The sequence below is a fragment of the Colias eurytheme genome, chromosome 18 (genome assembly GCF_061535395.1).
Source record: "Colias eurytheme isolate Ceu_HAF_F1 chromosome 18, ilColEury1 Martin Lab GWU primary, whole genome shotgun sequence".
Classification (NCBI taxonomy): Eukaryota; Metazoa; Arthropoda; class Insecta; order Lepidoptera; family Pieridae; genus Colias; species Colias eurytheme.
The window spans coordinates 7,565,154-7,580,825 of NC_142997.1; the positions used below are offsets into that span (position 1 = coordinate 7,565,154).

At 35.2% G+C, this 15,672-nt stretch overlaps 1 protein-coding gene across 1 annotated transcript; it reads right to left on the minus strand.

The window, feature by feature from the left end:
• Positions 1–1,641: 1,641 nt before the first annotated feature.
• Positions 1,642–12,456, minus strand: Sf3b2 (splicing factor 3b subunit 2). The gene is made up of 13 exons (XM_090112289.1): positions 11,466–12,456; positions 11,063–11,193; positions 9,184–9,347; positions 7,475–7,670; positions 6,185–6,394; positions 5,650–5,852; positions 4,639–4,789; positions 4,068–4,271; positions 3,807–3,882; positions 3,270–3,438; positions 2,977–3,083; positions 2,193–2,386; positions 1,642–1,854 (listed from the first exon to the last, which is right to left on the minus strand). The coding sequence occupies exons 1-13, from the start codon at positions 12,304–12,306 to the stop codon at positions 1,786–1,788; spliced, it is 2,715 nt and encodes a 904-aa protein (XP_089968415.1). The 5' UTR covers positions 12,307–12,456; the 3' UTR covers positions 1,642–1,785.
• Positions 12,457–15,672: the final 3,216 nt, after the last annotated feature.

The following is a 15,672-nucleotide window of genomic DNA, read 5'->3' on the forward strand; positions in this document are numbered from 1 at the left end:
AATAAAGATGATAGAATTCTAGGCACTAATGTTTTCGAAGATAGATATTTGAATTTAAGAACGCAATATATTTTTGTTTACTTCAGTTCAGCTAATTGCCGTATATTTTAATACGGCAAATAAAAATACCTGCCGTATAAATCGTATTTTAAATGCCTATAAATACTTAAATGTGTGTTTTCTTAATAAAAAAAGGTTTCTTGTAATAGAAAGGGTTTTAGGTTAAAAGCAAAGAATTTTTTTAAAGATTGAGCGCCCTATAAGACTGAAAATACACAAACTAGTGCTTTTTTGCTGTTGGTATACTGCCTTTTCGAAAATTGAGTTGGCAACACTGAACATTATCGTCCGATAGCCACTGGGAATATCGGTGTCGGCTCCGATATCCGATATCGGACCGGACAATGTGAAAGACAGGTACATATTTCATACATTTTACTTCCCTCCGATATCGGATATCGGCTATCGGCTTCCGATATCCGATATCGGATCGGATAATGTGAAAACGCTCTGACACTAACGTGCTTGCACACGGATTAACTGTTATGAAACAATGTTCAACTTAAAACTAGTTAACAAATTTATTAACAACTATAATGGAAGCAGCAAGGCAAAATATGCTTTGAAATAAAACTGAGATGTTACCATCTTCAATCCATACTAATATTATAAATGCGAAAGTAACTCTGTCTGTCTGTCTGTTACTCAATCACGCCTAAACTACTGAACCAATTTGCATGAAATTTGGTATGGAGATATTTTGATACCCGAGAAAGGACATAGGCTACCTTTTATTGCGAAATATGTACCACGGGCGAAGCCGGGGCGGACCACTAGTAAATACATATATGGTAATTGCGTGACTATCACGGAATGAATTATAACTAGTATCTTTTGTACTTTCGCAAAATCGAAAACCCCACCTCTCCTAACGGCTCTATAAAATTTATCAGTAAGTTTACGAGGCGGAATAAATCAAAGCCTTGCGTGTGAGAGAATGCTTATTCATCTAAGCCCGCTTTATGATCGAAGTTAAGCGATCGGCCCGCCTTGCCGACTTTACGACTTGCACTGATTGAATTCTTGTTTTTCTTTTCGAAGGATACTTACTGAAATTGGGCGTATGAACGCGCTAATCTCAGGAACTACTGGTCCGATTTCAAAAATTCTTTTGGTGTTAGATAGCCCATTCATCGAGGAAGGCTATAGGCTATATATCATCATGCTTCGATCAACAGGAGCGGATCCACGCGGGTGAAACCGCGGAGCGCAGCTAGTAGTAAATAATTATTATTATTAATTATAATGCTTCAGAGATAGAGTAGCTAGATAAATGTTTCTATTATATTTTAGTATTCTTTCTTGGTGTTGTATCCAAGTGTTAATGTTTTCTATACTATATAGGAGTAAGTCTACGTAATCTAGACTACGCGGTATTTAGGTTGAGCCGTAAGCGTATTATTTAGAGCAAACGGCACATTCAAAGGAAGTTTCTACAAACATAGCGGTTCTTATAGTCAAGTTTCATTGATTTAATCTGTAGCCAAACCATAATATTTTTCATTTTATTATCTTGGAATTTTTTGTGAGCTGTACAGCCACAAAATTGATGATAGAAGGAAATTAGTAAATAAAACACAATTACCATTTTCACTTATTTATTTTTAAGGTTATGTTAGTCTATATTTCATATGATGAAAACTTGAATACACCAATGTCATAATTGTATTTCTATGTTAAATGCATAGAACTGTAACTGCATTATTCTTAAATTGAAGATAAAATTTAAAATTTGAATTCTTTATATTTCTTCGCTTGTTTTGAGTCTGTATTCTGTTGCCGCTTTCTTTTGTTCTGTAAAAGAAAAAAAAAATATTATTAATAATGTTTACTTCAATTTACACGTAATTTTACACAATTTATACATACAATACTTATATGATTGAGTGATTAGATTTTATATAATTTCTCTTTACGACGGTATTTATTATAACGTCTGGTAATATAAGATTACAGCGTCTGGTCATAACACATAGCATCTGATCGTGTCAATTTATAGCGTCTGTTCATATCATATTATAGCGTCTGTTCATATCATATTATAGCGTCTGTTAATATCATGTGATAGCGTAGGGTTATATCAGATCACATCACATCACGTCTGTACCACACTATAGCACCCATCAACCCACCTTCTGCCTCGCCACGTGGTCCGCGAGCATATCAGACAGGTCCTCCTGTTTAGCGGGCCGCTGGTCGCGCAGGTGCCGCTCGTAGCGCGCCGCCACCGCCTCGGGCTCCAGCTCGAGCTCCGACGGGTCGAGCGCCACTTCTACCGCGCCGGCGGCCACGCCGCTGCTCGTCTCGCCGGACGCGCGGGATTTACCTGTCAAAGTTATTATAATTACCATTTACACCATAATTTGTTGAAGTGAAAACTTCTTTAGCGGCGTTGAGCACTTTTTCTGTAAAATTGGGTATAAAATTTTAAACTCGCGTCAGGACACGTGACCTGATAGAAAAAGCGTAAGACGAATGGATATCAAACATGCTCAACGTTAATAATCAAGTTTTCACTCCCGGAGTGCAACCCGTCTTTTTTTTAATATTGGAAGCTTTATCATAAGCACTTGTATATAGAAATATAAGAAACGGTGTTAATAACATCAAAATTATTGTATAGTGCAATAATTTTACAGTCAGAAACTAGTCCGAGAAAATTAATAATATTAGCGGAAATAAATCGTGTAGTTTTAAAAATTACTACAGTTATTCTTTGACATTTCCAGATGATCATATTGAATGTCCTCAAGGGTGGGAGATGAGCTAAGGGTGTATAAGTCTAAATAAGTAAGCTAATATTGTAATATTGATTTCTTTCAAAGTTTTTTATTTCTTGTTCAAATAGCAACATTTTCAATAAATACAATATATTTTCTAATATATTATAACAATAAAATTAAACGTAATACATACCCGGATTCGCAGCATTGATATCATAGACGTGAGTGGACGCCATCATTCCTGCTGTTAGGCCCACGCGTCGCTCTGGCAACACTTGATACAGGGCCGGAGTCTCACCACTAGAACACAATTTTTTTTTATTTCTTATAATATTAGTAAACAAATAAATATCAGCGAATGACATTAAACGAATAAGGTTACATTTTGGACATGTTCTAAATTTTTTCGAGCATGTTAAAAATTTAAATCATTTTTGAAACTACATTCATTTTATACATTGTCTAGTTTAAAATATGTCTACCAACCCCTCGATATCAGCGTCTAGCTTCTTCTTCCTCAGTTCGATAGTGTCTGGCGTCTCCAGACCGGGTGGAACGGAAGTTATGCCCAGCGGTGTGACCAGACCCTCGCCGGGGGTCGCTACTCCGGTGGCTACGTCACTTTCTCCCATCTTCTCCCCTTCGTCTGACTCTTCTATTGATTGAAATAGATCGATTTAAAGTGAGATAAGAATGTTATTTCTCAAGCTACCTTTTTTTAAAGTGAAACTTTTATTACATCGTCTCAAACTTTTTGGTCTGTGTAGCGCATGTCGCGTGTATCGCGACCGACACGCGACATGCGCTACACAAAGCAGTGTTCGGAACCGTTCGAACAGTTTCACTTTTACCGTGGTTTCATAAAACCACACAACATTTTTGTTACTATGCTCTATATTAACAATATTCAAATTGCAATATGACGAATTCTAATTTAATTCCTATACCTATCCTTCTGTACCTTTAATTATGATATGATTTTTAATTTCTGAAATAAGAAAATATTATAACAAAATCACATACCTTCTTCTGATTCCTCTTCAGATTCAGATTCTAATTCACCCCAAAGAGTTCTATCAATGTCTTGGTCTTCATTGTCCTAAAATTTGATTCAACAAATTACTTTTTTCTTATTCTTGTCTTTTCGTTGATATCAACAATTAATTTATTATAAATATTAAACCTTTTAAATCTCATTTTTTTTGCCATTAGTTTATTGTATTTCGTACCTGTATTTAACAAACATTATTTGGGACACCCTAAATACCTGCTATGTATACTCACATCATGTCCAGCCGAATGGTGCCCAAACACATCCCCATACAGAGGCTTCCCGGTCTCATCAACAGGGGGTTTGCCCCACCCGCCCGCGTGGTACCCGAACGCACAACCCTCCGGTATGGGTGCGTTTAACCCGGGTATCTTGAGGTTAGGGTATGAGGGAGGGGGGCCGTAACGCTGTTGGGCTATTAGCCATGGGGGTGGCACCTGCGAATTTATGTTTTAATCATTGGCGTATTATATAAATTGAATTTACATAATACTAGCTTACTCGGCGTAGTTGTTCTGGCTTATTTCCCCTTTTACATAGCACAGTATGAATATTTTTCTCGTGCTATTGAGTGTATTATATATGTTTATTTGGGTAATTTTTTCGAAACAAAATTATGTACATAATAGCTGATGTTCCTGAATGGAGCTCCATTTCATCAATTTACGAATTTAGAATTCGTGAAGAGTTAACGGATAATCCTACGAATTTTTATGAAGAAAATGGACCGAATTGATGAATTAAAGCTTATTTTCGTCGGATTTGAAAAGAAATTTAAAACACTTTAATATTTTACACACAAACCTTATGAGATCCCGGTCCAACAGGCATACCAAGAGCAGTGCGTAGCTCTTCTGACAGATCACCCGGCTTCTTCTCCCTCAGCCGGGTCTCAAACTCCTTGCCCTCGTAGTACAAATCCCCGTGGATCGTCATGCGAGGTTTGGTTTGCCATCTAAAAGAGTTTAAAATAAAATAACATGTTGTTTGCATATATTTATTTTATCTGCTTAGAAGTAAGTAATAGTTTTAGAAACTGTTAAATGTTTGCCTTTGTTGGTAAACAGTGCTAATCATATTTTAATCATTTATTTATTAAAAGATTATTAAATTTTCAGTAAAATACAATAACATGAGCATTTTCTCGCAATTTATAAAAAAAATTGAACCCACATCTTATAAAATTTATAATTGTATTTAAAATCCAACTTCTGTTGTTTAATGAGTTTTGTTTTTGTTCTACTTATCAATTATCATATACAAAACGTTGTTACTTACCTAATGAAGAGCACCTGTCGCTACAATGCTAAATAAATACGACATGGTCAGCAGTTACGCTGGACCAAATGGATCAAAATGTATGAGTTCAATAACCCATTTTCATGATCACATTTAATAATAAAATATGTATTCAAATACAGCACATAATATTTTTTTACAGTTACAAACAATTAAATTCTTTATTATTATAAGTAATACACTTTTTTTATTAAAAAGAGTGTGTGTGCCGAGCACACGTGTCAGAAGTGAAACATCTTTGGCAAGATTCAATGATATCGATTTAATCCATGATGTGACGGTACTGCCATGAGGCGACCTTGAAATTCTCTCAACGGGCCTAAAGAATTTTCACTTCAAAAGATAACCAAACCCTACAGCAAACAAATTTGAATTTAGGGCTAATTTATTTTTGTTCTTACTTTTTTTCTGTACTTTGTACTGGGTTATTTTGTATCATTTTCTTCGCAGAACTTGAAATTAGCATAAATTTAAATTATATAATATCTACCGTATTTTTCTTATACCCATACTTACTTGAAGAAAGCGTCGTGAAGTTTCTGATAATCAATATCGATCTTGCCTAGCTTCGGTCTCGTGCGTTCGCGCATCTTTGCCTTCAGCGTTTTAGTCTCTTCTTTATCTTGGAGGGAAGCACGCATCTCCATAATGCCTGTCTTTTTGATGAAGTCCGGTAGATCGAACGGTGGCTTTTCTATACCACGCTTGCCTTGTAAATACTGTGAATAAAATTGATATTTTTTAATATGTAATACGTTTGTTCAAACTTATTATTTTATAGAATATAGAACAAGAACTTCTAAAGAATACGATAAATACATAAATTATAAAAAAAAACCACAAAGTTATATATTATGCGGAATCAACAGAAATCTAACTTACCATATACTATTGTATCTATGTATGATTCGGTAATTTTAATAACAATATAAAGATCCCATTATTTATTTATGGATAAAAAATAATGTTTGAATAAACAATCTAACATCATGTTTCAATTTAAAACCTATCATTTAAATTACAACAAGTATCTACTCCTATTTCTATCTACCTTCCGTTTATAACACCAATGTCTCGGCACTTGAACGGTGTTCCTGTGCGCTTTGAGCTGCACTAGCAACTTAGGGTCTCTGGCGGTGACGTCATACATCTCGACGACATCTGGTCTCGGTACCAGCTGTTTTAGTTCAGCAACTGATAGACGAGACAGTTTCTTCAGTTTGCGTTTGGATAAACGCTCTTTTTCTTCTGCGGCGTGTTTCTGTGGATAGAATTTGTATTTTTAACTGACTTCCAAAACCAAAGAGGTTTTTTGTATACTTAATATGTTCATCGATATTTCCGCCAATTGTGTACTGATTAAAAAATATATATTTTTATTGATATTGATATACCGTTTTTGTTTGGAATTAATCTTACAATATAACCAATAACCATACTGTACATGTAATTAATTGAAGTAATCATTAAAAAAAAAAGAAATTCGAATACAATGTTCGAATATCAAATTCGAATTTCAGAAGTTTTAAATAATAGCGCCAAGTAGTGTAGACGCCATGTTCACAGTTCAATTTTATTCGATGTAAAAAAAATAGAAACTAGATAAGCATCATATTATCTACATCGATTTTTCCATAATATTATGTTGGTAAGTGATTTAAAATCTATGCTTGAAAGTTACAGACCTAAAATAGACGTAAATGTAAGAAGAACCATAGAAGAACACACATTTTAGCGTCGTCGTAATCAAACAAAAAGAATAATTTATGAAATTGAAACAAACACCAAGTTAATTTATTTCTACTCAAACAAAACATTTTCAGTTTCTTCCAACTTAGCATACATTTTTTTTTTTATTTAACCAATTTTGTATGAGTAAAAAGGTTATGAATGTTGTGGTTAATAGGTTATTAGTGTTTTGGTAGTGGTACATAATTTAATTTTTTTGCTTAGAATAGTTGATTCATGTCATCTTTCTTTGACATCTAACTGGGTATACGTTGCGGGGGTTTTGCGTTTCGGGTATATGTGCCGTTTTTTGAAGATTGAATGTAAATGAAACGAGATCTCTGAGATTAGCCGTATTGTTTGTAAATCATATTATAAAGATAATTATTGTATACTAGCGGTCCGCCCCAGCTTCGCCCGTGGTACCTACATGTTTAAACTATCCTATCTCTCAAGTTGGATCGAACTGCACATGGTGTGCGAATTTTATTATAATCGGTTAAGTGGTTCAGGAGTCCATTGAGGACAAACATTATGACATGAGATTTATATATATATGTATATATATATATATATATATATATATATATATATATATATTAAGATAACAAACCTCAACAGCCTCTTCATCAGCGGCAAATTGATCAGTGACTTTCTCAAGCAGCTTGCTCGGCTTCGGCAGATCTTTGTTGATCTCTTCTTTAATTTCCTCCTCCTTGATCTCAGTGATCTTAAAAGCTTCTAGAATGCGATGGAATTGGCGATACATTGGCTCCAGTTCGTGGAATTGAATGCTCTCTTGCACATATCTGTGAAATTATGGTTTACTATTAATTTGAAAATTATGTAAACAAATAAACGCAAACCACGATAAGATGCAGAATATTAATTTAAATCACAGTGACTATAATTGATGTAAAACATTTTTATTAGGATTTTGTTATATTTGAAAATTTTGTTATATTATGACTTGGATAATGATAACAATGATGAATTGAGCATGATATAATTTTAAAGAAAAATAATTGAAAAATACAAACAAGAACTTTATTAATATAATTAATGGCATAATGTTATTTAAATGAATCAAACTTATAAATTTATAAAGAATAGAAAAAATTTGATCACAAGGTAGGACTCGAACCCGCATCCTTTCACGCCATCCAGAGCGGATGCCTAACCAATTCAGTCACTTGTGACTAGGGTTGTTGAGGAAGTGATTATGAGGAAGAGGAGGAGGAAGAGGAATTTTCACACACAAATTTAGGGGATGCGGATGAGGATGAGGATATTTTTTTAAGGAAGAGGATGCGGATGAGGAAGCGGAAGAGGAAGCGGACGAGGACGAGGATGATAGGAAATTATAATCAAAATTAAAAATTAAAACAAAGGCCACTCTCCTGTCTGTACATATTGAATATTGATATTTTAACTACTAGGAAAATTGCCCCTTTGTCATAAAAAAGCATCTTACTCAGTGTTCATTAATTCAATAAAAATATTAATTGGTCCAACAGTTTTCGAGCCTATTAATTGCAAAAAAATATTATATGCAAAAACAAGCAAGTAACAGCGCGGGTGGCATGGTCTCGTTCGCCTGATCGCGAATTTAAAAAAGCCTAGCCTATATTTATTACTATTTGAGTCACGAGTCGGACTCAGATATGATTTTGTTTAGGCATATTACTCGACAAAACCTAATCTATCTGAGTAAAAAAGTGACTCAAATCAATTAGATTTTGTCGAGATATTTTCATACATTACATACGAATAAAACCTAGTTGAATAGAGTCTCCACCCGATCGGATCGGCCCGGCATCGCGCTGCAGCGAGTGCGTTGTCGTAGATACGGCATCCTCATAAATTTCCTCTAAATTTTGAGGAAGCGATAGCGGAAGAGGAATTTTTTTATTTAATTTTTGAGGATGCGGTAACGGTTGAGGAACCCAAAATTTTGCGGAACTTCCGCATTATGAGGAAGCGGAAGAGGAATCCTCAACAACCCTACTTGTGACCCACCAGAGCGATCGAATTTATTCTATTCTTTCAGTTTTATGCGTCTTAGGGCAACACCACAAATAAAACTTAGGCCATTCTCCCATTACGATACACACAGGCGATTCAAGTATCCTGCAAGTCTCGGAGACTAGTCGCCGCGGAGTATCTCACACACATTTGTATGTAGGCTCGCACACTACGCTACCGGTACAATGTATGTGAGATATTTCGCGGTGACTAGTCTCCGAGACTTGCAGAATACTTGAATTGCCTGTGCGTATCGCAATGGGAGAATGGCCTTACGCTAATTTGAATCAAACTTACTCAATTTCTGCCTCCTTCTTGTTTTCTTTGTCACTAGATGACTGAGACTCATCTTTGTTGGAACTTTTCTGGGCTTCTTTCAATTTCTCCTCTTTGCGTTTTTGTTTTGCAGCCTTCTTCTTCTTCTTTTTACGCTTATTCTTGTTCACTTTGTTTGGCTGTGCCTGTAAGAGTTAATTAGTTTATATACCTAGTTAAAATGTATTTGATTTTAAACTTGATTATAATGTTGTTAAATAACATATTATGAAAATACTTTTTAAAATAGGAAGCCTTTGTATGATGAGGAAAAGCTTATATTATACTAGCAGTCCGCCCCGGCTTCGCCCGTGGTACATATTTACGTTTTCTCTACATAAAAACCATCCTCGTACTTCAAGGAATATAATAAAAAAAGAATTATCGAAATCGGTTCAGCCGTTCTCGAGTTATGCGCTTACCAACACATTTTGCGATTCATTTTTATATATAAGATTTATGTTATTAAAGAACTATTTCAACTTATGTTTATTTATTTATTTATTTATTTATTTATTTACGGCATACGCCAAACCATACATATATTAAACTTAATTCTAAACTTATCACTATGTTCTTAGTTCTAGGTACCTCTTACATTCTTCACCTATCATTCCAATCCCTGACACAAACAAATCATATACTGGTGCAGAATTGAGGATTGAGTTCAGCAGTGAAAGCATGCGAGGCACCGGAGACTGCTGGCGTTGAACCGTGCGTGTGCGCCAAGCAGCTAACAGTCGGTGGCTACGAGCCCGTGTATAATTGTCAGGCACATTAAGCCGTAAGAGCATTTCTACTAAATCATTACAATCTATTTTATTGTATAAAACGTTAAGAGCAAATTTAACAGTTGATAGACTTCTACGAAGTTCCAGCGAGTTATAACCCAAACTACCCAGCAAGAATTTTGTGGGATACAGATATGGGTAATAATTAAAATTTCTCGCATACAAGTACCTTAAGAACTTCTTTTGGACCTGCTCCAACATAAGGACATATTTTTTCTCGTAGGGACTCCAGACAATGGAATTAGTCTCTAGAATACTCCTAACAAGTGCCGAGTAGAGAACTCTAATAGCGCTATCTGAAAGTCCGACAGAGTTGCGCAGTAAGAATCCTAAACGTTTGTATGCAGCGTTAGAAACATTGTGAATATGCTCATGAAACGAAAGATGAGGCACGAATGTGATACCTAAGTCGCGTACTTTATTCACACGTGATATTCGATCCTGTCCCAAACTATAAACATAGTTCCGTATATAGGCTGAACGACTAAATGTCATAAATTCACACTTGTCAATATTAAAGTGTAGTTTGTTCTCCACACTCCACATATAAACTGTTTAAATCCATACTAATATTATAAATCGCTCACACTCGCTCACACATACACTGGAGTTTGTTAAATATTTTATTTTCGTTTTTTGTTATATTTCTTACATTGCAATGTATAGCTTTTAATTTTTTAGAAACTAAAAAAATACTTCTGTAACATAGGAAGAGACTAGTTTCCCACAACACAGGGGATCCTAGTGTGGGGACTAGTGTATTCTAAAATGATTGTACACTGTGTTTTGAAACAAATAAACGATTTTTATTTATTTATTATTATTAAATGCGAAAGTAACTCTGTCTGTCTGTCTGTTACTCAATCACGCCTGAACTACTGAACCTATTTGCATGAAATTTGGTATAGAGATATTTTGATACCCGAGAAAGGACATAGGATAGGTTTTATCCCGGAAATCCTACGGGAACAGGTTTTTCTTTGAAAACGCGGGCGAAGCCGCGGGCGGAAAGCTAGTTAAAAATAAATTACCATATAGTTATTTATAACAAAAAAATAACTTATCTATACCTCTTGTTTTGATATGACTGGTGGTTGAGGTGCTTCTGGAATATTCTCTTCGTCCGAATCCCCTTCATCTTCCTCAGCATCATACTCAGTGCTAATCACAGGCGCGGGAGGTGCTTTGGGTTGTTTTTGTTCTGGAAAATTCAAGTGATGATAGGATTTTTTAGGAAATGTATTAAAATTATTATAATTTTTTTATACCAAAATTTAGGTATTGCAAGTGGTGTACTGATAAAACAGTTTCCTGCACATATTGCTGTATAAACTTTTATTGTTTTTAAATGTTTAATTGAATTGAGTCATTACTGTTATTTGCTCATTAAAAATGGATAACATGAAAACATCTTTAGAAACAATTATGGAAAAATAAGCTGAATGTAATGTATGTGTTATGTTAAACATTTACCAGGTTCCTTTTCTGTTTCATTTCCTAATGCAGCTTGTCTCTGATCTTTATAAGCCAGGGCTTCTTCCAAAGCTTTTGGCAAAACCACCCCTCCTACTGGAGCTGGTTTGTTTCTGAATTCTTCTGGTGTATCAATCTTCATAGTAAGTAAAGATGGTAACGGTTCACTTTTTTGAGCTCCACTATCTTCATTATTGTCTTCTTCTTCTTCTTGATCATCATGATCATCCCATCCTGAACCACCATCCCCCCTTCCTTGTCTATGCCATCCTGGTGGAGGTCCTTGCCCTTCCCATGAGCCATGACCCATACCTGGAGGTGGCATGTTTGGTGGAGGTCCCATACCCGGAGGCCCCATATCCATTCCTTGATTAAAATTACCCTTCATATTAGGTCCTCCTCTCATCATTCCAGGTGGCATCCTTGGAGGTACTCCTATACCGGGAGGTCCCATAGGACCCATACCTGGAGGCGGCCCCATGCCCGGCGGCGGTGGTCCTATATTAGGAGGCGGTCCCATACCAGGTGGTCCCATAGGACCCATTCCTGGAGGTGGCCCCATGCCAGGTGGCGGTGGTCCCATATTAGGAGGCGGTCCCATACCTGGTGGAGGTGGACCCATACCAATCATACCGGGTGGTGGCCCCATTCCGGGAGGAGGAATCGGTGGACCTGAAGAAGTCACTGGTGGTATACTGCCAGGAGGCCCAACAGGTGGAGGCGGCATGCTATTATTGCCCATTGCACCTGGCGGTGGCGGCATTGGAGGAAAGTTTGGTATGTTTGGTGGACCCATCGATCCACCTTTATTAGTGTTTCCCGTGCCGGGAGGTCCGTCCATTTCTTAAAATATTAACTTTCTAATTTAAAACTAATATGTCATAACTTAATGTTACGTTAATATTGTTATTAAAAGTTATAAATCTTCACAATATGCAATATAAACGCGTTCGCTTGCTTGCAGCAACAAATGTCACACAATAACTTTGACATTGAGGTATGCGAACAGCGAAATGCCAATTGCCACTTGCCAGCGTTTGTTTGGCCAGCGTAGTGTTGTGCCATGCACAGATTCTAAATTATTCTACTGCATTAAAAAGCAAAAACGTTCAAAAGACATATTATAGTAGATCTACATATTTCACACTTAGATCATTACTTAATGATTTAAGATTTCACACTGTGATTCTTAATGATCTAAGCTGTGATTTCACAGAACTATTCAGTGATATTCACTAGGTATTAGAATCTATTTTAATTATTCGATTCAACCAACCTAGCCCCAAGGTCACTTGGGTGCAAGAATATATTTTAGTACGTATAACCCTTAGGTATAACCCGAATGTTTGCCTATATATTATACAGAACGTTGATACAGTAAATAACATTTGTATAACAGTGTATCATACAGTAACATGTGGGTTTGCCTAATACTAATTTGTTTGCCGGCTCAAAGCAAGCAAAATATTTAGTATGAAGCGTGATTCAATATAACTCTTTTATCTTTATTTGACATTTTGAAAAACAACAACACAGTGGACCTTAGCAGTGGACCTATCTCGTATTTTTGAAAGAAGGTAATTGTGTTTGTCCACTTATCAGATAACTTGTAGCATAATATAAGCAATTTGAGTCGAACGGTTTTAGAACCGACTAACCTAGAGCGTTTTCACATTATCCGATATCGGATATCGGAAGCCGATAGCCGATATCCGATATCGGAGGGAAGTAAAATGTATGAAATATGTACCTGTCTTTCACATTGTCCGATCCGATATCGGATATCGGAGCCGACACCGATATGCCCGTGAGAGCGTTTTCACATTATCCGATCCGATATCGGATATCGGAAGCCGATAGCCGATATCCGATATCGGAGGGAAGTTAAATGTATGAAATATGTACCTGTCTTTCACATTGTCCGGTCCGATATCGGATATCGGAGCCGACACCGATATTCCCAGTGGCTATCGGACGATAATGTTTAGTGTTGCCAACTCAATTTTCGAAAAGGCAGTATACCAACAGCAAAAAAGCACTAGTTTGTGTATTTTCAGTCTTATAGGGCGCTCAATCTTTAAAAAAATTCTTTGCTTTTAACCTAAAACCCTTTCTATTAAAAGAAACCTTTTTTTACACACATTTAAGTATTTATAGGCATTTAAAATACGATTTATACAAAAAACAAAAATATATTGCGTTCTTAAATTCAAATATCTATCTTCGAAAACATTAGTGTCTATCATCTTTATTTTATCTCATTCTGCCTCGCTCCTCCTCCTACTTGGATGTTGGTTGTGCTGTTTATTGTATTGTTGTCATTGAGTGCTTTGTTTTTAACCGACTTCAAAAAAGGAGGAGATTTCACACCGATTTTATTTTTATTTTGAATTTACAACAAAGGATACAAAGTTTGAAACTCTTAATTCTAAAATAATTGCTTATGACAATAAAATAATTTATGTATCTTTACTTACAGGAAATTACAACAAACATATTACAAATATATTTGAACGAGTGACAATAGTATTTTAGGATATTACAGTGTAATAAGAAAAAGTAAAGAAAATGTGAACAAAGATTGTATCACTTATTAAATTTATCATAGGTACTAACTACTACATGAACTTTTATAAATGTATGTAGTGAAAAAATGACTAAATGACTAGGTACGTCTTGCTAAAAATACATTTAATAGATTTTGAAAGGTATTTACAAATATGTATTACTAAAACTATTAACTAATACTAGGTTGTAGTAGGTATTGATATAAATTTATTTAATTTATAATGTGTTAACATATTTATATTATGTTATACAAATGACCGATATCAAAACTAAATAATATGCTGTAATTTGTGATATCAAATCTTTTTTTAAATTTTACTTTTCTTTTTTGAAGTTGTTTTTCTTTATCGTAGTTATTTTTAATGTGTACATGTACAACTATGATATAACATTTGATTTTTTTTTAATTATACCTTTTTTATCAACTGGCAATTTAGTTTAGTTTTCTCTAAAAATTTCTAGCAACACTCATGATGATATCGGAACGATTTTATCGGACAATGTGAAAGGGCAAATTGTATCCGATATCGGATATCGGCTATCGGCGTCCGATATCCGATATCGGATCGGATAATGTGAAAACGCTCTTACTCGTGAGCTATCGGACGATAATGTTCAGTGTTGCCAACTCAATTTTCGAAAAGGCAGTATACCAACAGCAAAAAAGCACTAGTTTGTGTATTTTCAGTCTTATAGGGCGCTAAATCTTTAAAAAAATTCTTTGCTTTAACCTAAAATCCTTTCTATTAAAAGAAACCTTTTTTTATTAAGAAATCACACATTTAAGTATTTATAGGCAGTAAAAATACGATTTATACGGCAGCTATTTTAATTACCGTATTAAAATATACGGCAATTGGCTGAACTGAAGTAAACAAAAATATATTGCGTTCTTAAATTCAAATATCTATCTTCGAAAATATTAAGCGTCTTATTTACGGTCCATCTTGACGTACGTCCCGCCAAGGTCATACACGATGCACGACGCAAAACGACAGTGAATAGCGTTGACGTACGTCAATAATTATTATTATTATCTTGCTGGATGTGCACGACCAACTTTTCATCCAGCAAGCACCCCCACCACCGCGAACGTCGTGCAGATGGACAGTGAATAGCGCGGACGTACAGCAGATTAGTGTTGCCAACAGAAATTAATGTAAATACTTGGAAACGTGGCCTATTGATATGATTTTTTTGTGATAACTTAGTGAGTACATGAGCAAGCAAGAAACGGTTATTTTTTATTTTTATGTACACAGGAAATCCCAATTATCATTACTTTTGGATCAACCTTGTACACATGGACAGTTTATATTCAGAAGTTATTATTTTAAAAGAACTCCAAGGCGAATTGTTGAATAACACAGATTTTATGCAAAAGTCCACTGCATAAAAATGGCAATTTATTTAAAAAAAATATCTTGACGAATTTGTTTGTTTAAAAAAAAATGATTAGCTATATACTCTCTGTTCCCGCCACTTTAGCATTTACTGAAAGAGTCTTTTCGGTCATGAATGTGAAGTGGCGGGAAGAGAGAAACCGAGCTTCATTAAAAATTAATTAAAAATGAGCTCTTGAAATATATAAATTTAGATTTGGAATGTTTGGATTCATATAATTCATTTAAAAATAAGA

Coding starts and splice junctions, on each gene's coding strand:
- Sf3b2 (XM_090112289.1), bottom strand. CDS start 12,306: ATGGACGGACCTCCCGGCACGGGAAACACTAATAAAGGTGGATCGATG. Junction 4,272..4,638: donor TTGGACCGGGATCTCATAAG/GTTTGTGTGTAA, acceptor ATAAATTCGCAG/GTGCCACCCCCATGGCTAAT. Junction 2,387..2,976: donor TATCAATGCTGCGAATCCGG/GTATGTATTACG, acceptor TAACTTTGACAG/GTAAATCCCGCGCGTCCGGC.